We start from the raw sequence: 27539 nt of genomic DNA, 5'->3' as shown, positions 1-27539 counted from the left end.
GGCGGTTGGCCACCTGTAGGAGAGGGCCGTTTGACGGCCCTATCATGAGGTATTCTTTTACCCACCCAGGGATTGCTTTTGGACATCCCAATTGTCTGGGTCTCCCAATGGAGCGACAAAGAAGAAGGGAATTTTGTTTACTTACCGTAAATTCCTTTTCTTCTAGCTCCAATTGGGAGACCCAGCACCCGCCCTGTTTTCTCGGGGTTTTTCTGTTTTTTCGGGTACACATGTTGTTCATGTGGTATGGTTCAGTTCTCCGATGTTTCCTCGGATTGAATTGGTCTTTAAACCAGTTATTGGCTTTCCTCCTTCTTGCTTTGGCACTAAAACTGGTGAGCCAGTGATCCCACTGGGGGTGTATAGCCAGAAGGGGAGGGGCCTTACACTTTTAAGTGTAATACTTTGTGTGGCCTCCAGAGGCAATAGCTATACACCCAATTGTCTGGGTCTCCCAATTGGAGCTAGAAGAAAAGGAATTTACGGTAAGTAAACAAAATTCCCTTCTTTTCTTCCACTCTCATACTGATCTCAAGTAGTGAACTGATCGGAGACCTCTATCCTGACAGGGAAACCTCACCCACCCGGAGCTCTCGGTTGCTGTGGAGATGTTGTCCTCCGTGGCGCTCATTAACAGGGCTCTAGACTCAGGAGATGTGAACACTGTGTACAAACAACTGGCCAACCAAGTCACCGGCCTGATGGACGTGGAGGATGAAAACCTGCAGAGGTTTGTGAAGCTGAATTCCACCTGGACTGCACTAGAGAATGTCTAGGGAAAGTACTTTTTGGCCACCTCGACTATTACATCATGTTGCATTGAGATTTCTTTCTCACTGATTTAAGATTTCTTAAAAATCATTTAATTTGTTGGTAGTAATGGGGGATGTGTTCTATGTGCCGTGTAATGCTGCACTTCTTTCTGCCATGGACCCTGCATGTCTTTACCACTGTGCCGTCAGTCGTGTGCATGAGATCTATGGGCGCTCCCACCTGAACTTATTATTCCTCAATATTACATCTACGTTTTAGAATTGGTGGTATGTAGCTGTTCAGGTTATGCCTACAAAATACAAGCAGTGATACAAGAAACAAATAGCATAGCCAAAGGGAGGGGGTGACAAGTTAAAGGCAATAATGCATGTATAAGTGAAAAATTCACAACCTGCCACATCTCTAGCTTACTACATACCCTAATGTAACCAATGTGGATAGGAGTACAAATAATAAAATGACCTTGAAACTATGAAATCACTGTCGTAGGGAATTTCTGTCACTGTGTCCCTTCACCCCGACACGCGTTTCGCCTCTTTTTCTGAGGGCATGAAGTATCCTTGAGGAACCTAGGACATTATTAATGAATGTTTGAAAAAGCTTCAGTTTTTCATGAAGAGACTATTGAAGTATTGAAATGGGCTAAGCCTTTATATGCCATGGGTATTTTACCCTCATTTCAAAGATCAATTCCTAATTTTGTACTTAGAGGCAGTCGATTATAGTGATCTAGATCACTATAGTCAGCAATACCATTGCACCACACATTTACAAATACACACAGCCCTTACCAGTAAGTTTACTAATACTCCTAGTTGTAGAAATGATGATTTTTCTGCCAGTCCACTCACTATTGATTCACAGCAGACAATAGGTTTCATTTTTGTGACTTTAAAGCAGCTAGTAATCATTCTGATTTCTTGGAAATGATGGAATGGTGACGAATATTGCTACATGTAAACACACTATGGTTCTGTCCCTCGAGATCATATTATAAGCTACCCTGGTCACACACATCTCATTTCTTTGTGTATAGAGATAACTCTGCCGTCCATTGCACTGATTGTTCTCCTGTTGACAGGTACGTCGATGAATTGATGAAATTGAAACAACAGGCCCGGGAAGAAGGGAATGAGTTTATTACGTGGAATGATATCCAGGGATGCGTGCATCAGGTTAATAATACCGTACACGAGGAGCACGCCAGTAAGTTGTCATAACGGTTACTGGACTCCATACTAATAGACATTTCACTATTCCATTGTGAACCTGCAGTCAAAAACATACAATTATGGAGGATTCAGAGACGTGAAAAGACTGCCTCTTCTTAGTCCCAATAGTGCTCTATAAGCTTTCACCACACACAGTGCCCATATAAGCCTGATTTCGGCAGGACTGGCCAACTATCTTAAATGTATGGGAACTTGCAAGTGATGTTATGGGACTGAAGGATCAGGCATCTTGAATTTCCACTCTCCATGCTTTTGCTCTCAGGGGTGTTTAGCAGCTGAACTGAGCACACGTGTATAAGTGGGGGGCAAAAGGAATATCTGTCAGCTGAAAGATCAGCTTCCAGCTACTGGGTACTTAGAGGTTTTGATCTGTTTGGGTGTTTCCAAAATTCACACCTTACTCTGGGTCTCTGAAGAGGAAACCTACATTTTCTCTTCTTATGAGTTACTTCTTCTTCTCCTGTGCTTCCTGATCTCCACATCCACTTTGAATAAACAATCCAATGCCATAGGGGTACTTTGCACACTACGACATCGCAGGTGCGAGGTCGGTGGGGTCATGTCGAAAGTGACGCACTTCCTGCGTCGCTCTCGACATCGTAGGGTGTAAATCCTAGATGATATGATTAACGAGCGCAAAAGCGTCGTAATCATATCATCGGTGTAGTGTCGGCGAATTCCATAATTACGCTGACGCGACGGTCCGATGTTGTTCCTCGTTCCTGCGGCAGCATACATCGCTGTGTGTGAAGTCGCAGGAGCGAGGAACATTTCATACCTGCGTCACCGCGGCTCCCGTCGGCTATGCGGAAGGAAGGAGGTGGGCGGGATGTTTACATCCCGCTCATCTCCGCCCCTCTGCTCCTATTGGCCGCCTGCCGTGTGACGTCGCAGTGACGCCGCACGACCTGCCCCCTTAATAAGGAGGCGGGTCACCGGCCAGAGCGACGTCGCACGGCAGGTGAGTGCATGTGAAGCAGCCGTAGCGATAATGTTCGCTACGGCAGCTATCGCAATGATATCGCATCTGCGACGGGGGTGGGGACTATCGCGCTCGGCATCGCAGCATCGGCTTGCGATGTCGTAGTGTGCAAAGTACCCCATAGTGCTCAAGACCAGATGGATTGCCTGCACAGTGAGGTATTACGTTACACCTCCTATTATATTCTACAGAGAGGAGGGGGGTAAAGAGCAGAGGGAGATACAGGAAGATTGTGCTGAGCTTTCTATCAAGTCTTTTACCTCCCCAGAGCTGTATTCAGATCTACAAAGCTCAGTATTTCTGTATGGCGTTCTGCTTGCTACTGCGGTTTCTCTCTGTTTGCTAACTAAGGAATAAAGAGCAGAAATCCCTCCATACTGTAATGTGTGTTAAATTGAGTCGCTGCTAGTGTCTTCCCACCAACTCTGAGTCAATTGCAAATTAAGAGAGGAGAGCCCGCAGAGGGAAAAACTGATGAATATGCAGAATGCAATACAAATATTGGTCAAAAAATAGTGTAATTCATCATGGACGCACACATTACAGCTTAATCTGAAAAATTACTTGAAAGTACATGGATTCTTTGAGGTCTGGGTTAGTTGCGTTTAATAAGCATGGAATCCTATTAATTGTCATAATTACAGATCCGAAATGATTTAGACCAAAACCAATCGGCCAGCCTGGCTGAGCTTTATTTCTAACCGTTTTCCCAGTGTGAAACTGTTTCAAAACTGTGTCCCTTTTACATTTAGGCTATGTGCCCACGGGGACAGTGTCCTGCGGATATATCCGCAGGACATTCCGCAGGTGCTCCCAGGAAACCGCACCACAATTTTTGTCTGTTTCCATGCTGCGGAATGTCCTCCGGATATGGTGCGGGCATTCTGCATTGAGGATACAGTACCGTGGCTTCGGCACTGCATCCTCAATGCAGAACAAGTGCTGCAGTGATCGGGGGAGTTCATACTTACCTCCATCATGCAGCACCTCGCTTTCCGGCAGCCGGGTCACTCTCTCAGCGTCTGCAGGAGAAGGTGGGCGGGCCTGAACTAGCGCCGGCTGTCACATGACCGGAGCTCGTGCAGGCTCCGCCCACCTTTTCCTTCCTGTACCTGGATTCACCGTGCTCCTGTACACCGGACAGAGAAAGTGACTCCGGTGAGGCAGGTAAGTATATGGGACCCTGCGGAGAAATCCGCAACAATAATTGACATGCTGCAGATTTTTCTGCACGAAAATCCGCACGATTTCCGCTGCGGAAAAATCCGCAGCGTGGGCACAGCATTTCCCAAATGCCATAGAAATGGCTGGTGAGTAGCTGTGCTGCAGATTTCTGCAAAATCTGCGGCTTTTCCGCAGCGTGGGCACATAGCCTAAGAGTAACAAAACCATTATGGCTGATCGTGTGACCCTATTCTAATAATAGGCAGTTTTCATTATTAAATGCCTAATGCATGGAAAACTATGAAAGCAAACCTCTCTCTTTTAAGGAATTTTGGCAATTGGACTCATAAATGAAGCTTTAGACGAAGGTGATGCCAGGAAGACATTGCAGGCATTACAGCTGCCGGCTGCGAAGTTAGAAGGGGTCGAGCCCAGTGTGGCTCAGCATTACCAGGATACTCTGGTGCGAGCAAAAAGAGAAAAGGCACAGGTAAGCCATACAGAGAAAGAAGCAGATTTGTCTGATAAGAAATATTGTAAAGCTGCTTATTTTCATGTGTACTAATGATTTATGAAATAAAAATGAAAACGACGGTAAAACTTTAAATGTGCATCAGCTGCATTGTACTATTTGGGGGTGATAATGGCACTGCATTGTTTTCCATTTTGGGCCCCTGATGTTTGAGGAGGTAATATTTCTAATCTACCACTAGTTTATTTCATATTAACCAGAATTCCCTTTACAGCAAAAACTTAGTGTTTTTCTAATTAGAGACCATTGCTTAATATGGGATCTGGACCACATTAGCTGCTAAGATTGCTAATTGATTTTCTTCTGTTCCTTACTTACTGTAGTCTGTATGCGCCATTAATTTTAGTGCGCAGCAGAGTAGGAGGGCAGTTGTATAAATGTGGCCCTTTACTTTCTCCCTGCTGTGGGGAGATACTGCTGTAAATAGCAGAATGCTTGAAACAAACCTGGAGCAACAAACTAATAAAGTCCTGTGATCACAGCAGGAAAGGCAGGGTCAGGCAGGCAGTCACTTTTTCTACTGTCAGGGGGTCCAGAAGGAGTAGATGAGGTGGCAGAGACCATCGCTAGCACGGCAGAGACCATCGCTAGCACGGCAGAGACCATCGCTAGCACGGCAGAGACCATCGCTAGCACGGCAGAGACCATCGCTAGCACGGCAGAGACCATCGCTAGCACGGCAGAGACCATCGCTAGCACGGCAGAGACCATCGCTAGCACGGCAGAGGCCACCGCCAGCATGGCAGAGGCCACCGCCAGCACGGCAAACACCGCTGCTAGCACGGCAGACCATTATATCAGCTTCCTCTTAGTAAATTAGTAGAAAGAAGGAATCTGCAAGAACAATAATTGGACGTTTTTAAGGGAAGAGTCCACAATCATTGTAGATGAGGATCTAGGAGCATTGAAAGGATTTTATTTCCATCACTAGTGATTTGCTCTATAGTAAACCGTTCATAATCCTTTTTCTTTTAGAAAACAGCAGGATAAATCATTGTGCCTGGTCATCAGTATAGCTGTCTATACGCTGATTCTTCAGTACGAAAAAGCAATTCTCTACTTTCACAGACCCCTGTTCCATTACTAGGGGGTCTGAGCCCAATACACTTGTACAGTATACCAGTGCATCTGGCTTAAATAGAAACCTTTTAAAAGTACCAGTGACCCCAGACATTTTAAGGCTATGTTCATACGTAGTGTTTTTGCTATGTCTTTTCCATGTTGTTTTTTATTGGTTTTATACAACTAAAAGCTAATAAAAAGCTGCTTTTTACAGAACCAGTAAAACCTATGAGATTCCAGAAATCTAATGCGCACACACACACACACACACACACACACACACACACACACACACACACACACACACACACACACACACACACACACACATACAATAAAATGTATTTTTTTGAAAGAAGCCTCATATGAATTCTTTTAGCGTTTTTGCTGCTTTTTTCACTATTGAAAGCAGTGACAGTGCAAAAAGGCAGCTTTTGTTTTTTTCCCTACGCTCTTTTGCTGCGTCTTTGCTGCTTTTGTGGTGATTGAGGGAATGTTGGTATTGCATTACAGCTATAGGAATATATGAAAAAAGAGATATTTGGTTTATGTATTGGCCAATGCATGAAAGCCCTGAAACCAATGGCAAGGTAATCTTTGTAATCCGGGAACCTAACCTAAATGCCACTATTTAGGTTAAAAACATCCGTGTCTGGGCAAATGCCACTATTTGCACTAAAAACCTCCATGTATGGGCAGCTAGACTTCTGCTATAATGGTTATGCACACAGCCTGGTTATAGGGCGGAGTGCTCTGTCAGAGAGACTCTTACTATATATATCCAAAAAACTGACCCGCACATCCAGCAAATGTGTGTATAGGTGTTAGCTGAAAAAAACATAGTAACTAGAAAATGCATACAGCTGCACACTAAGAAGCCAACAATGTATAAAGGGAACTTTGGTACTGCATTACTGCTATAGGAATATATGAAAAAAGAGATATTTGTTTTATGTATTGGCCAAGGCATGTAAGCACGGACATCAACGGAAAGGTATATCTCTGTAATCCGGGAACCTAACCTAAATTCACTATCTAGGTTAAAAACATCCTAGCTGCGCATACATGGAGGTTTGTAGTCCAAATAGTGGCATTTGCCCAGACACGGATGTTTTTAACCTAGATAGTGGCATTTAGGTTAGGTTCCCGGATTACAGAGATTACCTTGCCGTTGTTTTCCCCGGGCTTATGCAGTTCCCTTTTATACATTGTTGGCTTCTTAGTGTGCAGCTGTATGCTTTTTTTTAGTTACTATGGGTTTTTTTGGCTGGCACCTATACACACTTGCTGGATGTACGGGTTAGTTTTTTTTTCAAATATTTGTGGTGATTGAAACTAACTTTATTTAAACATATTGTAGACAAATCACACACCAAAAACTCAGCAAACATGCAGGTTTTTTTTTTACTGCCAAAACAGCAGATTGTGCTCTAGAAAAAACTCTTCAAAAACGCAACGTGCGAACATAGCCCAAGTGTCTAGTTGGTTATGATTGGTGATCGTTTCTGATCGTTATCCTTGGTTATTATGTTCACAAAGCACTCAAAATAAAGCCTCCATTATACTGCTGCATAGGGATGTGTGCACACACTGAGCTTTTTGTTGCAGATTTGGTGCAGTTTATCGTGCAGTTTGTTGCCCAGATCTGCATGTCTATACTTATGCCAGAGAATTCTGAAGTGCTGTGCACACCCTGCTTTGTTCCTTGCAGTTTTGGGTGCAGAAAAAAAAAAATCGGCAGCCTGTCAATTGTTGGTGCGTTTTTTTTCCTGCGTTTTTTTAGCACTTCCAGTCATTGATTTCATAAATAATGCATGGCAAAAAAAAAAACTGCACCAAAAACACATATGAGTTTTGGTGCGTTTTTCTCCCACAAAGTGCGTTTTTTTTGGTGCAGAAAATTTCTGCACCTAATCTGCAGCGTGCGCACATCCCCTTATTGCTGAACATATGAAAAGGACACTTTAATCTATGGACTCCATTGCACATTATTGGGCAGCAGTACATATGTGATTTTATTACTTAGTTTACTGATTCTGATTATCAGACCGTTTTAACAAAGAAAACAAATGAAAATCCTGGCTAAACAGACCTGCCTGCCAGGGCCGCAGTGCAGTGACAGCGCCACCATCTGATACGCGTTTCTTAATGATTGCTTGCAATCTTTGAAAAATGCCATCTTATCTATAGATATAGCAGTAAGATGGATACCACAGACCAAGGAATAAATAGCTCCAATGACTGAATGAGGCTGAGCAAATGGATGTAAAATATGTAGTAAAGAAGTCTGTCCATAGTGATCAAGGAAAATACCACATACGTGACTTTTTGTTCCATATTATGTATACTATGTCACAAAGATAAAAAAAATGTATAGGCGTTGACAAAGTTTAATTTTGTAGAGATCTTGGGAATTTTTTTTATCTAAAAGGAACAAAATCTGCATTAGTAACCTACTGCCGCTCTAGTTTTGCCTCTGCTGCTGCCCAGTGAAAGTAATTATGTTAAAACTACAACACATGACCGCTGCAGCCAATCACTGGGTGCGTCGTTTTGTGCAATCTACATGGACTTGAGTGATTGGCTGCTGTAGTCGTCACCTCACCGATATGGCTTTTCAGATATGGTATTAAGCAGTGTCCAGTAAAGAGACCTAAGATGTCTGGAAATCTTACAATTTGTCACCAGCTTTTCAGGTAGCTATTAAAAGGTATCGACCACTGCGGACAGTTTTTTTTTTTTTTTATTAATGGAGCTGTCCAATACTAGACAACCCCTTCTCAACAGCTAAAGTGTCTAAAAGAAGAAAACATACATCTGGCACCGGCGCTGCTTCCCCCCACTTTATTACGTGACCACATTAACGGCTCCTGATAGCCCACCATGGTCACTATTCCATCATAGCGGACATGTCTCCATGTGACCACTGGGAGTCACAGTACCAATATCGGAGCAGCAATGCCGGTTCTTAAGCCTGCTTTACATGTTACGATTCTGCATACGATATCATATCCGACCCATCGTATGTGCGGCACGTTCAATTTGTTGAATCTGCCGCACATACGAGTAACCCCCCGTCACACGTACTTACCCGTCCATACGACCTCGATGTGGGTGGCGAACGTCCACTTCCTGGAGTGGGAGAGACGTTTGGCGTCACAGCGACGTCACGCGGCAGCCGGCCAATAGAAGCGGAGGGGCGGAGCTCAGTGGGACGTAAACATCCCGCTCACCTCCTTCCTTCCGCATTGTCGGCCGGGAGCCGCAGGACGCAGGTAAGATCTGTTCATCGTTCCCGGGGTGTCACACACTGCGATGTGTGCTACTCCGGGTACGATGATCAACCTGACGTTCAATTCATGAGGAATGAACGACGTGCGTGCGATGAACGTTTTACCATTCAATCGCAATGGCACGTAGCTGTTCCACGCTACAATGTAACTTACGATGCCAGATGTGCGTCACTTACGACGTGACCCCACCGACACATCGTAAGATACATTGCAGCGTGTAAAGCGGGCTTTAAGGTCATTATATAGGGTTTTTTGCTAGTTTGTTTGGTTTATTATTTTTGTGTGGCACTTTAGCAGTTAACAGGCTGTTGTCCAGGACTTGACAACCCCTTTAATACTCACTTTCTGCCTAGTTTTTTAGTATAATACAAATACCACATGTATTTTGCTGCACAAAAATAGGAGGATATTTGAGAATGTGTTCTTGTAATAACAATGGGGATTGTGTATAGTAGTGTTTATATGACTGTAGACTGTTAGTAATAAAAATATCCGGCTTTGTTCAAAGCTAAGCCAGCAGCCGACCTGAGTATTTCCAGTATTGTGTCCAGAGACAGCTGGGCCGGCTGGTGGCTGTTAGATGTGCGGCCTGTCAGCTCTTTATGGATCATGGTATCCTCAGACATGTTCGCCAGGCGCTCAGTATATGAGTAATGGTTGTATTATGGCTCACAATAATGAAGACGTCTCTGTATTTGAAGTAAAGACACAAGACTTAGAGACCTAATGCCACATTGTAGGGACTCCCTGCAGCAGGATTTATACAGAACCCGGCTACACATCTTAGATAGATCCACCATATTTTATTGAGCTAGCAAGATTATATCCAAGATAGAAGGACAAATGATAGCTAAAAGTAATTTTTAGGTCCCCCCCCCCACTCCCAATGAATACATATTTGGATACTAGACAATTGGGATTTGAAGAGCCACTTTAAAGTGATCATTTCACCAAATTATTCATATTGATCTGGACACACAATATATTAGTGGCTGCAGAGTGGACTAAAAGGTTTGTTTATTTTTTTTTATTTGTTTTTATTTTTAATCTCCATTGCTAAGATATTGGTAATCAATGTGTTTGGCACCTAATGAGTTTTGTTAAGTCCAAGTGGGTGTTATCAGAGTTTTCATTGGGGGCGTGCACTTCTTTCCCCTGTATGATGCTGACCAATAAGGAACTAGCAACACTCAAAGGAAAGAACACGCCCCCATGATGCTGACCAATAAGCAACTAGCAACACTCAAAGGAAAGAACACGCCCCCACAGTAGCGTAGAGCAGGATTTTATGTTTGAGAGATGTAGTAATACAGCCCTGATCTCCTGGTCTATCCTCCTGCGTGAGTCCGGGGGAGGGGCAGCACAGCTGAGTTTAGCTGTGTCACATTGGAAACCCTTCTATCAGCTCTCCTGCTTTCATAGCACTCAGTTCTGCGGTACTGCGCCTCCCTCCACCCTGTATGTCCGGAGATGTCAGTAATCACAATTATGTCTTTTGTGTTCAATTTGTAATTGCTTTACAATGAGATCAAAGCAGATATGTACAGCTAATCTCAGCTGCACTGTTCCTCCCCCTTCACTGACTCTACAGGAGGATGGACCAGGAGATCAGAGGTATATAATTATATCTCACATGCAGAGAAACCTTCTTTAAACTATGGTGGGCGTGTTCTTCTTTATTTTGAGTGTTACTGCCTGCTTATTTTTGGTCAGCATGATACAGGGGGAAGATTATTCGTAACTGTTTAGAAACTTACTTAGTTTTGGTGAATAATAAGTCAGGGAGGAGGGGGATGCAGCTGCAGTTTCCCTCTGTTTTAGTGTAATAACATGATATGCGTGTGAGATCATACAGAAGGGAGAGACCTTTTATTTGCTTAGAGTACTAGGTTCAATCTGCATCATCAGTACATCCTCATGGGACTGAATTGCTGCGGATTCTCTGGTGCTTTCTGCAGCTTTCACCGCCTGATTGTTGAGAGTGAAATTCGCAGTGAAAGTCCACAGCATTAACTGACATAATGCAAAATTTATGTTCACAGTGCACGTCCATTTCTAGTGTGGATGATTTACATGTCTTGTGGGTGAGATTTATTAAAGGAAATTTGTCAGCAGGTTTTTGCTAGGTAAGCTAAGGGACCGCATACTGCAGGGGTTAAAAAACAAAAACTATGTCTCTTATCAGAATCTGGCTGTGTGCTATTGTTTACTTAAACTAAAGACTTTATCACTTAGTGATTACAATTACTGGAGGACATTGTCATGTACATAGCAGCACACCCCTTCCTATGACACCTGACTGTCAATGTACAACCTCTATATAGCCTGGTGTGGGTGGGAAAGGACGCTCAGCTCTGCTGCATGGCTAAATCTAAAAGGTTTGATTGTGCAGCCAATAACATCGTTGGATTTAGAATCTCTTTGCCTACATTATCCAGGTGACCGATTCACTTTAAAATCCCATCCACAATACTGTATGATATGCAGGATGTTCAGCAGGCAAATCAACGGCGTAAAATCTGCAGCTTATCATAGTGTCATCACACATCAGCGTTCTAAGCAGAGGTATTCGGAAGGTGCCCATGGCCTTTTCTCATAGAATGAGAATATTAGAGTCCGACCAGTGTAGGTCAAGAGTTAAACCTTCCAGCGGGATCATGCCTTGGCTCCAGCACAGGGTGTATGGGAATTTGTACAGGAACTGATTTCCAGTCCAAGCATTTCCTCCTGCTGCTGAGCTGGGCTGAAATAACGGTTTCTATTCACTGAGCTCCGGGCTGCCAGGCTGGGCTCCACTTCTCTCGGGCAGAATTGCCTTATTTAGTCATGATGAGATGCACTGCGCCCAGTGCAGTCACTTAGGATATGGTTACACGATTGCCAAATTTAGCAAAATGTTATAAAAAAAAAAAAAAAAGCCTGAGATGACTGTATGAAAGTAAATGTGTCACTGCATGCCATGTTTAGTGCGCAGCTATATACAGTACAGACCAAAAGTTTGGACACACCTCATTCAAAGAGTTTTCTTTATTTTCATGACTCTGAAAAATTGTAGATTCACATTGAAGGCATCAAAACTATGAATTAACACATGTGGAATGAAATACTTAACAAAAAAGTGTGAAACAACTGAAAATATGTCTTATATTCTAGGTTCCTCAAAGTAGCCACCTTTTGCTTTGATTACTGCTTTGCACACTCTTGGCATTCTCTTGATGAGCTTCAAGAGGTAGTCACCGGAAATGGTTTTCCAACAATCTTGAAGGAGTTCCCAGAGATGCTTAGCACTTGTTGGCCCCTTTTGCCTTCACTCCGCGGTCCAGCTCACCCCAAACCATCTCGATTGGGTTCAGGTCTGGTGACTGTGGAGGCCAGGTCATTTGGCGTAGCACCCCATCACTCTCCTTCTTACTCAAATAGCCCTTACACAGCCTGGAGGTGTGTTTGGGGTCATTGTCCTGTTGAAAAATAAATGATAGTCCAACTAAACGCAAACCGGATGGAATAGCATGCCGCTGCCAGATGCTGTGGTAGCCATGCTGGTTCAGTATGCCTTTAATTTTGAATAAATCCCCAACAGTGCAAAAGGTGGCTACTTTCAAGAACCTAGAGTATAAGACCTATCATCAGTAGTTTCACACTTTTTTGTTAAGTATTTCATTCCACATGTGTTAATTCAGAGTTTTGATGCCTTCAGTGTGAATCTACAATTTTCAGAGTCATGAAAATAAAGAAAACTCTTTGAATGAGAAGGTGTGTCCAAACTTTTGGTCTGTATGGTGTGTGTGTGTGTGTATGTATGTGTATGTGTGTGTGTATATATATATATATATATATATATATATATATATATATATATATATATATATATATATATATATATATATATATATATATATATATATATATATATATATATATATATATATATTTGGTCATAGTCTCCTCACAGCATTATTAGCAAGGTGTCATCTAAGTGGACTCATAGGAAAATGCATTTTTTTCTTGTGATATATGAACATAAAGAAAAAAAAAAGGAGGAGGAAGGCAAATGAAAGCCAGGAATCAGCAGGTTAATTCAAACCTTCCTTCATGTCTCCGTCAGGATTGGATGCACAGGCGCCTCCATCAGTCTTATGTCCATAGATGACCTATGGCCAATCCGCAAAACATTCTATACATGCCTAGAAATTGGAAGTCTAGGCACCCGTTTTCTGGAAAATGGCCAGCACTTCTGCAGCGCAAGGTAGTGGCATCCAGAGCAAACTGAACTGAGGGATGACTCACTGGAAGCGGTCCGGGGACACCATGTCCATAAAGATGAAGGTCCAATATGTGGACGTTCTACAATAAAGGGGTATTCTATTCAGAGCAGGTTATCCACTCCAGTTATTGGTGAGAGCTTAGATGGGTGTGAGTTCCCCCCCAATGGCCGCAATAACGCAGCCAAGAATTGTTGTATGAAGTGACCAGACATGCATTCACCTTGCTGCTCATGTGAAATCTGTGGAGCTGAAGATGCAATGAATTCTGGACTCAGCGTTGCGCTCGGCTGTTTTCTTCCGTGTCATAGACCTCAGTATATTACAGATGCATGTGCCCTGCCCAACCGCGCAGCTCCATCTGGGCACAGAGAGAAAAACAAGACAACCGTGGGCTTGAGGCGACTTGTGGAGTCCCAGCAGGGCCATCCACACCGATCTAACACTTATCACTTATCCAATAGATGGGTAATAAATTGATCCATCAGATCGGAATATCTGTTGGATTGGCCATAAAAGACTAAAGCGGGCTTTACACGCTGCGACATCGCTAATGCGGAGTCGTTGGGGTCACGGATTTTGTGACGCACATCCGGCCGCATTAGCGATGCCGTTGCGTGTGACACCGATAAGCGATTTTGCATCGTTGCAAAAACGTGCAAAATCGCTAATCGGCGACATGGGGGTCCATTCTTAAAAATCGTTACTGCAGCAGTAACGAAGTTGTTCCTCGTTCCTGCGGCAGCACACATCGCTGCGTGTGACGCCGCAGGAACGAGGAAGCTCCCCTTACCTGCCTCCCGGCCGCTATGCGCAAGGAAGGAGGTGGGCGGGATGTTACGTCCTGCTCATCTCCGCCCCTCCGCTGCTATTGGGCGGCGGTTCAGTGACGCTTCAGTGACGTCGCTGTGACGCTGCACGGACCGCCCCCTTAGAAAGGAGGCGGTTCGCCCGTCACAGCGACGTCGCCGGACAGGTAAGTATGTGTGACGGCTCTGGGCGATGTTGTGCGGCACGGGCAGCGATTTGCCCGTGTCGCGCAACAGATGGGGGCGGGTACCCACACTAGCGACATCGGGACCGATATCGCAGTGTGTAAAGTAGCCTTAAGGCTAGTTTCACACTTGCGTTGAACAGTATCCGTTGCATTGCGTTGTGTAACGGATGCAACGAATGTGTTGCATATAGTGGCACAATGGATGCAACGGATGCTGCAAAACAACGCAATTCGTTATGATTTTTTTTTTTTTTTTACTTTACAGTTTTACCAGCGGCAGACTATTGTGAACGATCAGCTGATCGCTCCCTGCAGCCGGCCGCCGGGTGATCAGCTGAGCGCTGTCACTTGCCGGCGGCCGGGCATGCCAGCGGGCGGGCGCTCAGCTGAGCGCTGTCACTTGCCGGCGCCCGGGCATGCCGGCGAGCGGGCGGGTGCTCAGCTGAACGCTGTGACTTGCCGACGGCCGGGCGCTCAGCTGAACGTTCGGCCACCGCAAGCCAAAATAAAGTTTGATTTAAAAAAAAAAAAGAGCATGCGCAGTGAAATCCAGAGGATTCCGTTGCTCAAAACAGCGTTACATGCTGTGTTCCTCCCGCTGGGCGGAAGCAACGGAGCGTTGCCCAGGGGAGACAACGCAGGTCCTTTTGGTACAATCCGTCAACCATACAAGTCTATGGGAAACAGCGGAATCTGTTAACGAATTCCGCTGTTTCCCAAAAGGGCGGATTGTAACGGAAGGAAAACAACGCAAGTGTGAAAGTACTCTAAGGCGGGCTTTGCACGTTGCGACATCGCAAGCCGATGCTGCGATGTCGCACGCGATAGTCCCCGCCCCCGTCGCAGGTACGATATCTTGTGATAGCTGGCGTAGTGAACATTATCGCTACGCCAGCTTCACATGCACTCACCTGCCCTGCGACCGTCGCTCTGGCCGGCGACCCGCCTCCTTCCTAAGGGGGCGGGTCGTGCGGCGTCATAGCGACGTCACACGGCAGGCGGCCAATAGGGGCGGAGATGAGCAGGATGTAAACATCCTGCCCACCTCCTTCCTTCTCATTGCAGCCGGGAGGCAGGTAAGTAGATGTTCCTTGCTCCTGCGGCTTCACACACAGCGATGTGTGCTGCCGCAGGAACGAGGAACAACATCGTACCTGTCGTGGCAGCATAATTATGAAAAAGTCGGAGCCTGCACCAATGATACGATAACGACGCTTTTGCGTTCGTTAATTGTATCATCTAGGTTTTACACACTACGATGTCGAAAGTGATGCCGGATGTGCGTCACTTTCGATTTGACCCCACCGACATCACACGTGCGATGTTGCAACGTGCAAAGCCGCCCTTAGGGTACCGTCACACTTTAGCGACGTTCCAGCGATCCCACCAGCGATCTGACCTGGTCAGGATCGCTGGTGCGTTGCTATATGGTCGCTGGTGAGCTGTCAATCAGGCAGATTTCACCAGCGACCAGTGACCAGCCCCCAGCGACGCGTGGAAGCGATGCTGTGCTTGGTAACTAAGGTAAATATCGGGTAACCAAGCGCTTGGTTACCCGATGTTTACCTTGATTACCAGCGCACACCGCTTAGCGCTGGCTCCCTGCATTCGTAGCCAGAGTACACATCGGGTAAATAAGCAAAGCGGTTTGCTTATTAATCTGATGTATGCTCCGGCTACATGTGCAGGGAGCTGGCACTGGCAGCCTGAGAGCGGCGGACGCTAGTAACCAAGGTAAATATCGGGTAACCAAGCAAAGCACTTCGCTTGGTTACCTGATATTTACCTTGGTTACCTGATATTTACCTTGGTTACAGCTTACCGCAGGCTGTCAGACGCCGGCTCCCTGCTCCCTGCACATTCAGATTTTTGGTCTCTCGCTGTCAAACACAGCGATGTGTGCTTCACAGCGGGAGAGCAACGTCCAAAAAATGAACCAGAGCAGTGTGTAACGAGCAGCGATCTCACAGCAGGGGCCAGATCACTGCTCAGTGTCACACACAGCGAGATCGCTAATGAGGTCACTGCTGCGTCACAAAAACCGTGACTCGGCAGCGATCTCGCTATGTGAGAAGTACCTCTTAAGTTCTGAAAAAAACAATCAACTTTCTGAGAACTATCCACGTTTTTAGGACTCCGGGTAGAACGGGCTGTGGTTCTCTATATCTGTAGTAGTTGGTGAAGTTTTTTATTCTGAAGGCTTATTGTACTTATCAGAGAGAACACAAATCTTGCCATCCCAGACGTTCCTCTGTAAATCTTTACCTCTCTCATGTAAAGTCAACACCGGTCAGATTCCAACCATTCTCAGACTCCAGAGCCCTGGGGTAAATCTACATCTATGGGACATGTTGAATTTAATAAAAATGTAATGAACATTCCTATTGCACTTGTTGCTCCTTCTTCTCGCCGGAGCTGTGGCTCTGTGTGGGTTTCTTCCGGTGTGGTGGGTTTGTGTATTACATATTCCGTCTCCCTCCTCTACAGTGTTTTCCCCAGATACACACGTCAGTCTCTCTCACCGCTCTACTGAAGCAGCACTGGGAAGTAGCCAGGCAGGGCAGTAATGTTATGGTTTCCTATACCTTCTCCGCATGTTACATATTCCTTTATTGTCACTTTTAACATTTGAGTTACTTATAAGTAAAGTCAGTTTTCATAGAAATATGAATGTTCTCAGCTCCTAAATTAACTTATCCTTGAATGTAAAGGAACAGTCTTATTTACTAAACATAAACATGCTGCCTATTCTGTGCTTGATAGGAGGATATCAAAACTGGATGTTATGCATAATGGGGGAAAACAGAATTTTCAGGGGTGAATATAATAGAAAGGAACTGGCATTAATCATAACAGCTGTGAGAAGAAAGGATTGTAAAAACAGTACAAGAGTAATATGTATATAAGTAAGACAGGTAATAGTGGTAGAAATATAGGTACACACTATAATAAAGGGTTTTCTGAATTCACGCTCTGACTGCAGATTGACAAATGATGACAGTGTGCAATGAGCACACTGTTAGGCGGGCTTTGCACGTTGCAACATCGGTAACAATGTGTTACCGATGCTGCAGCGATAGTCCCGCCCCCGTCGCACGTTCGATATATAGTGAAAGCTGCCGTAGCGATTATTATCGCTACGGCAGCTTTACACGCACATACCTGCCGTGCGACGTCCCTCTGGCCGGCAACCCGCCTCCTTCCTTAGGGGGCGGGTCGTGCGGCGTCACAGTGACGTCACACGGCAGGCGGCCAATTGTAGCGGAGGGGCGGAGATGAGCAGGATGTAAACATCCCGCCCACCTCCGTCCTTCTCATTGCAGCCGGCGGCAGGTAAGTTGAAGTTCCTCGCTCCTGCGGCTTCACACACAGCGATGTGTGCTGCGGCAGGAGCGAGGAACAACATCGCACCTGTCGCTGCACCGGCATTATGGAAATGTCGGAGGCTGCAGCGATGATACGATAACGACGCTTTTGCGCTCGTTAATCGTATCATCTAGGATTTACACACTACGACATCGCAAGTGACGCCGGATGTGTGTCACTTTCGATTTGACCCCACCGACATCGCACTTGCGATGTCGTAGTGTGCAAAGCCGCCCTTAGAATTTTCCTGTATTCTGAGTGTGAGTGGTCAGTCAGAAATTTGCATACTTGCGGTCACATGCTGATTGAATTATCATCCTTTTCTCTCAAAAGATCATTGAAAAAAGCAGATAAGAATGTAGTTGGCACTTACACTGGGAAAATGGCGGAATCGTGATAATGTGCACATCTCAATCTGGCAATCTGCAGGCACATTGTTAATTCAGAAATTTGCATAGACCCCAGAAATCCCTTTTAAAGACCACTGAACATGCCGAAAACCTTGAGTTCGACTGGCCATCTAATGTCTATGAGACATCTATGTTGAGGGACAGAAAGATTGAGCAGTTTCAATCCACATACCTGATCCTTTTGTTGGCTCTTCTGAAGTTTTTGTTCATGTGTATGAGGAAGTCAGGAAAGATAACTGTCAGTCAGCATGACTCCGGAATGTCTGACTGAAGGCCTGTGACCTTCCCCAACAACACCCTACCCCCTAGGGTTCTTATCTAAAATAAACACAAACACTGTGTGACGTTGGAATATAAAGGCCACAGCAGCCCCATTTATTCATAACATAAACATCAGCCATGTAACAATACAACTCTTCATTGAAGAACCCGAAAAGGAAGGGGGGGGTACCTGAAGGTTAACCAAAATGTTCTTTGCAACATCAGCCTGTCTCCTGACCCTCAGCCGCAACACACCGACTCGAGAGCCCAAGCCAGATGTTGCCCCCACTACGTCCCGCTGAGACTCAACCCAGCAAGGACCCGTTTACCAAACAATTGCACCGCTAGAGGTAACCCGCTCCGGCACTGGGTTCCGTCCTCTCCTCTGTGCAAACCCCCACCTTCAGACACCCCCCTCCTTTCCGCCGCTGCGACAAATACGATCTTCCTTCTTTTCTTCATCGATGTCGAATCCACAATTAGGGCGGGCGGGCGGGAACGATTCCAGTCACGTCCAGGTAGGAATGGCCCACCCCCCTCTGACCTGCCCTATATACGACCCCCTATAGCCACCACCCCCTGACCAATCACACTGACCCCTGATCCTAACTGCCCCTTAGCACCACCCCCAAATTTCGCGCCCAAACTGACTTTCTCCATTAACCCCTTATTAACCCTATGGCCTGGCATCCCTCCTAGTCATGTAGCCCTCCCTTAAGCCCCTTCGGGTCAGCAGTCCGGGCTCTTCCTTGACTCCGGAATGTCTGACTGAAGGCCTGTGACCTTCCCCAACAACACCCTACCCCCTAGGGTTCTTATCTAAAATAAACACAAACACTGTGTGACGTTGGAATATAAAGGCCACAGCAGCCCCATTTATTCATAACATAAACATCAGCCATGTAACAATACAACTCTTCATTGAAGAACCCGAAAAGGAAGGGGGGGGTACCTGAAGGTTAACCAAAATGTTCTTTGCAACATCAGCCTGTCTCCTGACCCTCAGCCGCAACACACCGACTCGAGAGCCCAAGCCAGATGTTGCCCCCACTACGTCCCGCTGAGACTCAACCCAGCAAGGACCCGTTTACCAAACAATTGCACCGCTAGAGGTAACCCGCTCCGGCACTGGGTTCCGTCCTCTCCTCTGTGCAAACCCCCACCTTCAGACACCCCCCTCCTTTCCGCCACCGCGAGCTCGCATGACCCCTTGTGCGCGCGAGTCCTCCCACACCAACAAAGCCTTCTCAAGCCCCTCCATCAGCCCTAAGGCCCAAATATCATTTCCCACCGAATTTAAATGGACCCCGTCCCGGCGCAACAAGTCGGCGGACGCCGCTTCCAACTCCGGGTGCCGAACAGAGACACCCCCAACCCGGGAAATGAACCGCCCAATCTCCCGATTCACTTTACTTCGCGCCCTGTTTACTGCCTCCACCGACCTGGCGTGCCGCCATGTCAGCCGCGCAACCATATCCGACCAGACAATTACTAGACCCGGGTGGGAAGACAGGAGCCGCAGGCAGTCACATTTTATGTCTTGTATCAGGTCCCTGGAAGCCCGGAGACCCAGGTCATTCCCACCCGCGTGTAGTACTACCACGTCCGGTGCTCTGTCCAGCTGCGAATGGTGGCGCCAGGTAGGCAACACCTCACTCCACAGCATGCCCCTGACCCCGATCCATCGCACAGTAGCCTTTTCTCTGGGAACCCCCAACTGGCGGCCGTCCGGTCGTATTCCCGCACGGAACGCCCCCCAATACACGTATGAGTGGCCGAGCACCCACACCAACAATGGGAAACCTACAAAACAAAAGGTGACAACACAACAGGGGAGAGGGGGAGGGGGGGGAGGGGGGGGGGCACAAGGAAGAAAATGGGTAATGATTACCAAACCAATACAGCCCCCGACCCCCCCCCCCCTCCCCACCCATAGCTCACAACAAGTTCGGCCGGACGTAAGATCGAAACCTGGCCGAGTCCCATCGTCCAATCTTACGGAGAGCCTGCGCGCCCAGACCCCAACGAGCCGCCTGAGTCGCAGCCCCAATCCGAAAGGAGTGCGACGCGAACTCAGCCTCGTTGAGACCGCAACACTGCAGGCACCTCCGAAAGATGCAGACAAATTGGTAACTCGACAAGGCTGACCCGTCCTGGTGGGACAAAAGGGACCCCGGGCGAGCTCCCCTCACCTCTAAAAACGCCGACAGCCATCTGACAGGGCACTCCGCTAAACCAGGTACACCTCATAGTTCCACCATCCGACCTCTACCCAGCTGGTCCGTCTTTGACCGTCTCAAGCAACACCGCACCACATCCATACCGCATTCCACGTCCTCCAGCAACAAACCTCCGTGACTCCTCGTGTTTCTGCTCACCAGTTCACTAATTCTAAACGCCCCAAAGAAGGCCAAAACAAAAGCGGTCCCGAACAACTGGCATTCATACTCCGAACAGCACACCCGAGGCAACACCGACAACAGCTTGCCCAGCAGCTCAAAAGATACCGGGCGCCGAAGGTCTCGGCGCGCCCCTGCCCTCCGGTAACCCTTCATCACCTGGCGCACCCAGAAATCCTTCGTAACGTCCTTCCAGCCCAATAACTTGAAAAAGAAGGAAATGCCCGCTAACCTGCCTGCCACGGCCGACCACGAAAGGCCTTCTTCCTTAGCCCTGCCCAACATAAACAAAACTAAATAAACTCTGTCACCTTCAGATACATGACCTCCCACCTCATCAACCAACTCGAGCCAACGGTCCCACGCTGAATTATAGCTGCGCCACGTACTGGGTGCCACCGAATGTCGGATCAATTCCCAGGCCGGCTGCAAACCAGGTCCCACAACCAGACGGGCCATACGGTCTCCTGCTGCTCCGCGTCCGGCGCCAGCATTCGAAAGCGGTCCCACTGGAAGCGAGATAAAGCATCAGCCACAGAATTCAGCACCCCCGGCACATGTACAGCGCAGACCCACAAGTTCAACTCCAGACATTTCAGCACCAAATGACGCAAGAGGTCCACCACCGGGGGGGAATCAGCTGTCAACTTGTTAACACACTGAACCACCCCCAGGTTGTCACACATGAAACGCACCTTCCTGTCTTTCAAATCCTGTCCCCAAACCTCTAAGGCCACGACAATAGGGAAAAGTTCCAACAGGGCCAAATTCCTAGTCAGACCGCAAACCCGCCACGAATCCGGCCACCTGCCGACACACCATCTCCCCCCAAAATATGCGCCAAATCCACTGGATCCCGCCGCGTCCGTATACAGCACCAACTCCTCATTTGACACCACCTCACGAAGCCACAATGACCGTCCATTGTACAGCTGCAAAAAACGGGACCACACTCTCAGGTCCGCCTTATGCTCCACCTTCAAACGCACAAAATGCAAAGGGTGCAACACACCGGTGGTGGCTTGAGCCAAGCGACGGGAAAAAACTCTCCCCATCGGCAATATTCTACACGCAAAATTCAACTTCCCCAACAGGGACTGCAAGTCCCGTAAACGAATCTTCTTGGCCTCAATGGCCCCTTGAACACAACGCCTCAAATCCACCAGCTTGTCCTCCGGCAAGCGGCACTCCATGGCAACCGTATCCAGCTCGATACCCAGGAATTTCAAAACCGTAACCGGACCCTCCGTCTTCTCCGGCGCCAACGGAACGCCAAACCGGCGAGCAACCTGCTCCACTGTCCGAAGCAAAAGGGAACACTGCGAGGATCCCGCAGGCCCCATGCACAAGAAGTCGTCCAAGTAATGCAACACTGAATCTAGACCCGCCTCCTCCTTAATTACCCATTCCAAGAAACAACTAAACTTCTCAAAATAAGAACATGAAATTGAACAGCCCATAGGCAAACAACAATCTACATAAAACTTGTCCTCCCACCAACACCCCAACAGGTGAAAACTGTCCGGGTGCACCGGCAACAGGCGGAAGGCCGCTTCTATATCCGTTTTCGCCAACAGCGAACCACAGCCCAACTTCCTTAACCATTCCACAGCCTTATCAAAACGGACATACGAAACCGAAACCAGCTCAGGATCAATACCATCGTTCACCGACCGGCCAGTAGGATAGGACAAATGGTGGATGAGCCGGAACTTGTTAGGTTCCTTTTTTGGGACCAACCCCAACGGGGACACAACCAAGTCCGGCAATGGAGGGGCATCAAAAGGCCCCGCCATCCGTCCTAGCTCCACCTCCTTCCGTAACTTATCCGCAACAACCTCACCATGTAGCCGCGTCGACTGCAAATTTTTTAAACGAATCTCTCCCGTCTTAACCACTGACGGTATCTTGAAACCAAAACTAAAACCGTCACTCAACAATTCCGCCGATCCCCGGTCCGGGTATCTACTTAGAAACGGCGCCATCCGATCTACCCTCACCGGGGTCCTCCCTTTTTGACGAAGACTCCGCGGCCTTTCCTTTTCCCTTCCGGAAGCACTTAAGGTGACTGTGGGCGCCACCACAGCCCGAACACTCGTGCTTGAACCGGCAGGAAGACCCAAACCGGCATTCCTTCTCATTAAACTGCCAGCAAACGCCCTTTTTGGGCCCCGACGAGGTGCCAAATGATCCCCCGCCGGTGCCCCCTGGAAAGGACTGTGATGCCGACTTCGGCGCAGCCATCAGCCGCATCCATAGACTAATTTCTTTGTGGTCCCACCGTAAACTGGGTCTGACCGCCTTCCTCTGGCGAAACTGCTCGTCATATCTTAGCCAAGCAGTCCCCCCATAGGTCCTATACGCCTCACAGATAGAATCCAGATAACAGAAAAGCGCTGTACAGTTATCCGGAGCTTTTTCCCCCACCACACCGGCCAGTATCACAAAGGCCTGCAACCAGTTCTGAAAAGTGCGGGGAATAAGGCGATAACGCCGCCGTTCTTCCTCGTCCTTTTTGCTCTCATCCGGTTTAACCCGATCCAGATTAAACTTTTCCAACGGAAGCAATGAGAATATTTCAACATATTCATCCTTCCATATTTTTTCCCTGGTCTCCTGCTTCAGATGCGCCCCCAACGGGCCATCAAAGCAAACATACACTTCCCCTCTCGCCTTGTCATCCAATCGAACAATGTCCACTGCAGCCGCAGCTGCGGCAGCGGGAGCCGCAGCTGGGGCCGCGGGAGCCGCCACCACCGGCTCACCAACCGCATTGCCACCAGCAACCCCTCCAACCGCAGGAGTCGCAACCTCCTGCCCCGTCGCTCCCTGCCACACCAAGCTAGGGCCCCCCACAGGGGCAAACAAACCCCTAACCAACCTCAACAACTCGGATGCCACACTGCCGTCACCCGTCACCACATTCACGACCCGCCCGCCACTCGGGCCACCAAGTAAACCACCCGTACCACCAACCACATTCACGCCCTGCACGCCATCCGTATCACCAGACACCCCATCCATAGCCAAACCAGGTGCACGAGAAATAGAAGAAACCGTGGTCTTACCAGGCTGACTCCGAGAAGATCCCGAAACAGCCGTCACATGTTCTCCGCGTCGCACTCCAGCCGCCTCGCCGACCTCCACGATCTGGTCCCCGTTGCCGTCCTCCGCGACGTCCTCCTCCAGGGTTGCCTCCTCGTCCTCACTGGACCCAGGCCCAGGGAGCCCGCCGTCCGGCAGACTCGACCTTAGGCCCCGTCCGCCCGCAGCACCATCCATCCTCCGCGACGATCCAGACGCTGGCTCCGCCACATAAACGCCGCCTGGGGCATGCCGTCCGGCATCCCCGCGTGCTCCAGCTGATCCCGACGCCGTCCCATCGTTGTCCCTCCGCTGCGATCCCAGGCCGGGCCCCGCTGATCCGGGCCGTCTCCGTACGGACTCCCCCGCCGCCACTGGGACCCCATGCTCCTGCATGGGCCCCGCTCTGCTCCTAAACCTTGCCGCCGCCGCCACTGTGGCCTCATCTGCGCCCCGCGATCCCGCTGGCCCACGCAACCCAGCTGGCCCCCATGACCCCGCTGGCTCATACGACCCCGCCAACCCACGCGACCCCGCCGACCCACGCGACCGCGCCGGCCCACGTGACCGCGGCGGGTCAGGTGACCGCACCGGGTCAGGCGAGCCTGCCGGATCGCGAGGACGCGGCGGGACGGGTAAGTACGCGGGGTCACATGACCGCGCACGGTCAGGTGACAGCGCCCGGTCAGGTGACATCGCCGCCCCACGTGACCGCGCTGCCCCACGTGATCGCGCCGCCCCACGTGACCGCGCCGCCCCACGTGACCGCGCCGCCCCACGTGACCGCGGCGGGTCAGGTGAGCGCGCTCGGTCAGGTGAGGCCGCCGGAGCACAGGGGGACGCCGGGTCACGCGAGCGCAGCGGGCCCCGTGACCGCGCCGGGTCAGGTGACCGCGCCGGGTCACGCGGCCGCGACGCGCGCGTCACTGCCGTGCGCCGCGACCCGGAAGAGGAGGGGAGGCCGGCCGTGTCGCTCACCGCCCCGTTGCCTTGGCGCCCGCGGCCCGACTTCCGGCCGGGGCCTCGCGACGTCCCGGCTCCCGGATCCACCGCCGCACATCCACTCGGGCTCCGTCTCCTCCTCGGCGTCATCTCCGGGCTGAGGCGCTCTGGGGGCCGAGTTCTTCGCTGCCGCTTCGGAGGCAGGGGGGTCCCATCTTCCTCGCCGACGCCGGACCATCGCTGGAGCTGCTCGTCCATCCAACGCTGTCCACGCTGCTCCGCCATCCTCTTCATCTGTGCCATGAAGTCCTCCATCTTCGGGATCCAGCCACAACGATTCCAGTCACGTCCAGGTAGGAATGGCCCACCCCCCTCTGACCTGCCCTATATACGACCCCCTATAGCCACCACCCCCTGACCAATCACACTGACCCCTGATCCTAACTGCCCCTTAGCACCACCCCCAAATTTCGCGCCCAAACTGACTTTCTCCATTAACCCCTTATTAACCCTATGGCCTGGCATCCCTCCTAGTCATGTAGCCCTCCCTTAAGCCCCTTCGGGTCAGCAGTCCGGGCTCTTCCTATACCATAGGTAAGAATGGCTGAATGCCTCGTGTAAGAGAGGAATGATACTTAAAAGTGGTTGTTATAAAGGTTGCATAGGTTGGCAATAGATGAGCATAGTAGTAGTAGTTGGTATCAAAGTGGCATAGATAGTAGTGGTTGGTATCAGAGTAGCATAGGTAGTAATGGTTGGTATCAGACTGGCATAGGTAGTAATGGTTGGTATCAGACTGGCATAGGTAGTAATGGTTGGTATCAGAGTGGCATAGGTAGTAATGGTTGGTATCAGAGTGGCATAGGTAGTAGTGGTTGGTATCAGAGGGGCATAGGTAGTAGTGGTTGGTATCAGAGGGGCATAAGTAGTAGTAGTTGGTATCAGAGGGGCATAGGTAGTGGTTGGTATCAGAGGGGCATAGGTAGTAGTGATTGGTATCAAAGTGGCATAGGTAGTAGTGATTGGTATCAGAGGGGCATAGGTAGTAGTGGTTGGTATCAGAGGGGCATAGGTAGTAGTGGGTGGTATCAGAGGGGCATAGGTAGTAGTGGTTGGTATCAGAGGGGCATAGGTAGTAGTGGTTGGTATCAGAGGGGCATAGGTAGTAGTGGTTGGTATCAGAGGGGCATAGGTAGTAGTGGTTGGTATCAGAGGGGCATAGGTAGTAGTGGTTGGTATCAGAGGGGCATAGGTAGTAGTGGTTTTTATCAGAGGGGCATAGGTAGTAGTGGTTGGTATCAGAGGGGCATAGGTAGTAGTGGTTGGTATCAGAGTGGCATAGGTAGTAGTGGTTGGTATCAGAGTGGCATAGATAGTAGTTTATATGAGAGTGACCTAGATAGATTGGTTTAGGTTAAGCACAGATGCCAAGTCAAGTAGAATAGGGTTTATTGAAGAAATATGATTGCTGTAAATGTTGTATTTAATAACGGTCGGTATAAATGAACTTTATTAATAGAGGACCGTCCTCCATTATCTGAGGGTCTACAAAGAGCATTGGTTACTGTGGAGGACCCAACACCTCCATGCACTACACACAGTCCGGTAATGTCACGGTCATTTTCCCTATGGTGGCAGTGATGACGTATGAAGTGATTAGTGCTGGATTAGGTCTCAGATTACTGCTGACCTTGGGGGGGTCCCAGGAGTTTATCTGAATAATATCTCCTTTTTTTGGGGGAGAAAACCCCTATAATAAAAATAATTTTGTCGAAAGGGAATAAACCTTTAAAACAAACAGACCTTCTCAGGCTAAATTCCCAGCTTTGCTGCACACATCGTGTGCCATTTCTTTTCAGTGGACAGAACATGGTGGGCCCATAGGGTTTCATTCAGTCACACACAAATCAATTTTAAACACTGATTCATGTGTCCGATCCCTGAGACTCAGCCCGTCCTATTCTCATCTGTTTTACAGATTGGATTCCGCAATGAAAGTCTGAGGATTAGGTAAAGAGGATAAAATCGGACAGAATCCTCTTTGATTCAGTATTGCCTCCGTGTTTTGTCAGTTTATCACTGACCCATTATTAACAGTCTATGGATAAATGAAAGTTCATACTGTGTACGATGGCTTCAGGTTTTAAAAATGAATGAGATGAAAACAAATACAACACAGCTGCAAAATGGAGGTAATATAAATACTACATGAAACAAACAGGGATGTGTGAGTGTAGCCCCAGTGTAAGCTTTATCGCCCGATGGTTAGGAATTTGTAGCACTAATCATCCGCTCACCTTGTACTTCCCAGGACAGTAGAGGTTTACACTTTTCTTGACGTGTATCACTGACCCCTTCATTGTGTGACCCCAGGAATGTGTGGTTTATGATTTGTGAGAACTGCCATCCGGCCTCTGCCTGCTAGCATTGGCAAGATTTATGGCTGTATATTGCCAGTCAGCGCATACACAAAGCGTGAGTAGTGTTTAGTTGTGTTTGACACCAAAGACCTGTGTGGTCTCTTGGAACAAAAAGGACTTTGACTAAGTAGTTGCTGGCAGCCTTCCTCACTGATTTACTCACATCTCGTTACTGAAACTGAGCCTCTTGGTTTCTATGGCGGAATAGTTTTATGCCACTGGGGCTTATATGGTACAATAGGCACACTTCCATGTAATAATATCTCCATTTTTATTTCCTTACAATTCAGGATGACAACATTTTCTGTAAAATGTTGTGCATTAAAACTGTCTGTTTTGTTGTAACCACATTTCAAAAA

The 27539-nt window shown here is 48.3% G+C and overlaps 1 protein-coding gene across 1 annotated transcript in view; it reads left to right on the top strand.

Annotated features, from left to right (window-relative positions):
- The window catches only part of IQGAP1 (IQ motif containing GTPase activating protein 1), a 313620-nt gene that overhangs the window by 178736 nt on the left and 107345 nt on the right, over nt 1-27539 (top strand). The window contains exons 13-15 of the mRNA XM_075345867.1: nt 570-730; nt 1856-1980; nt 4479-4642. Coding sequence (XP_075201982.1) covers nt 570-730; nt 1856-1980; nt 4479-4642 — 450 coding nt within the window. The remainder of the gene's footprint in view (nt 1-569; nt 731-1855; nt 1981-4478; nt 4643-27539) is intronic.

This window comes from Anomaloglossus baeobatrachus, chromosome 4 (genome assembly GCF_048569485.1).
Source record: "Anomaloglossus baeobatrachus isolate aAnoBae1 chromosome 4, aAnoBae1.hap1, whole genome shotgun sequence".
Taxonomy (NCBI): domain Eukaryota; kingdom Metazoa; phylum Chordata; class Amphibia; order Anura; family Aromobatidae; genus Anomaloglossus; species Anomaloglossus baeobatrachus.
Note: the sequence above shows the minus strand (reverse complement) of the source record. Positions and strands in the feature narration are given on the sequence as shown.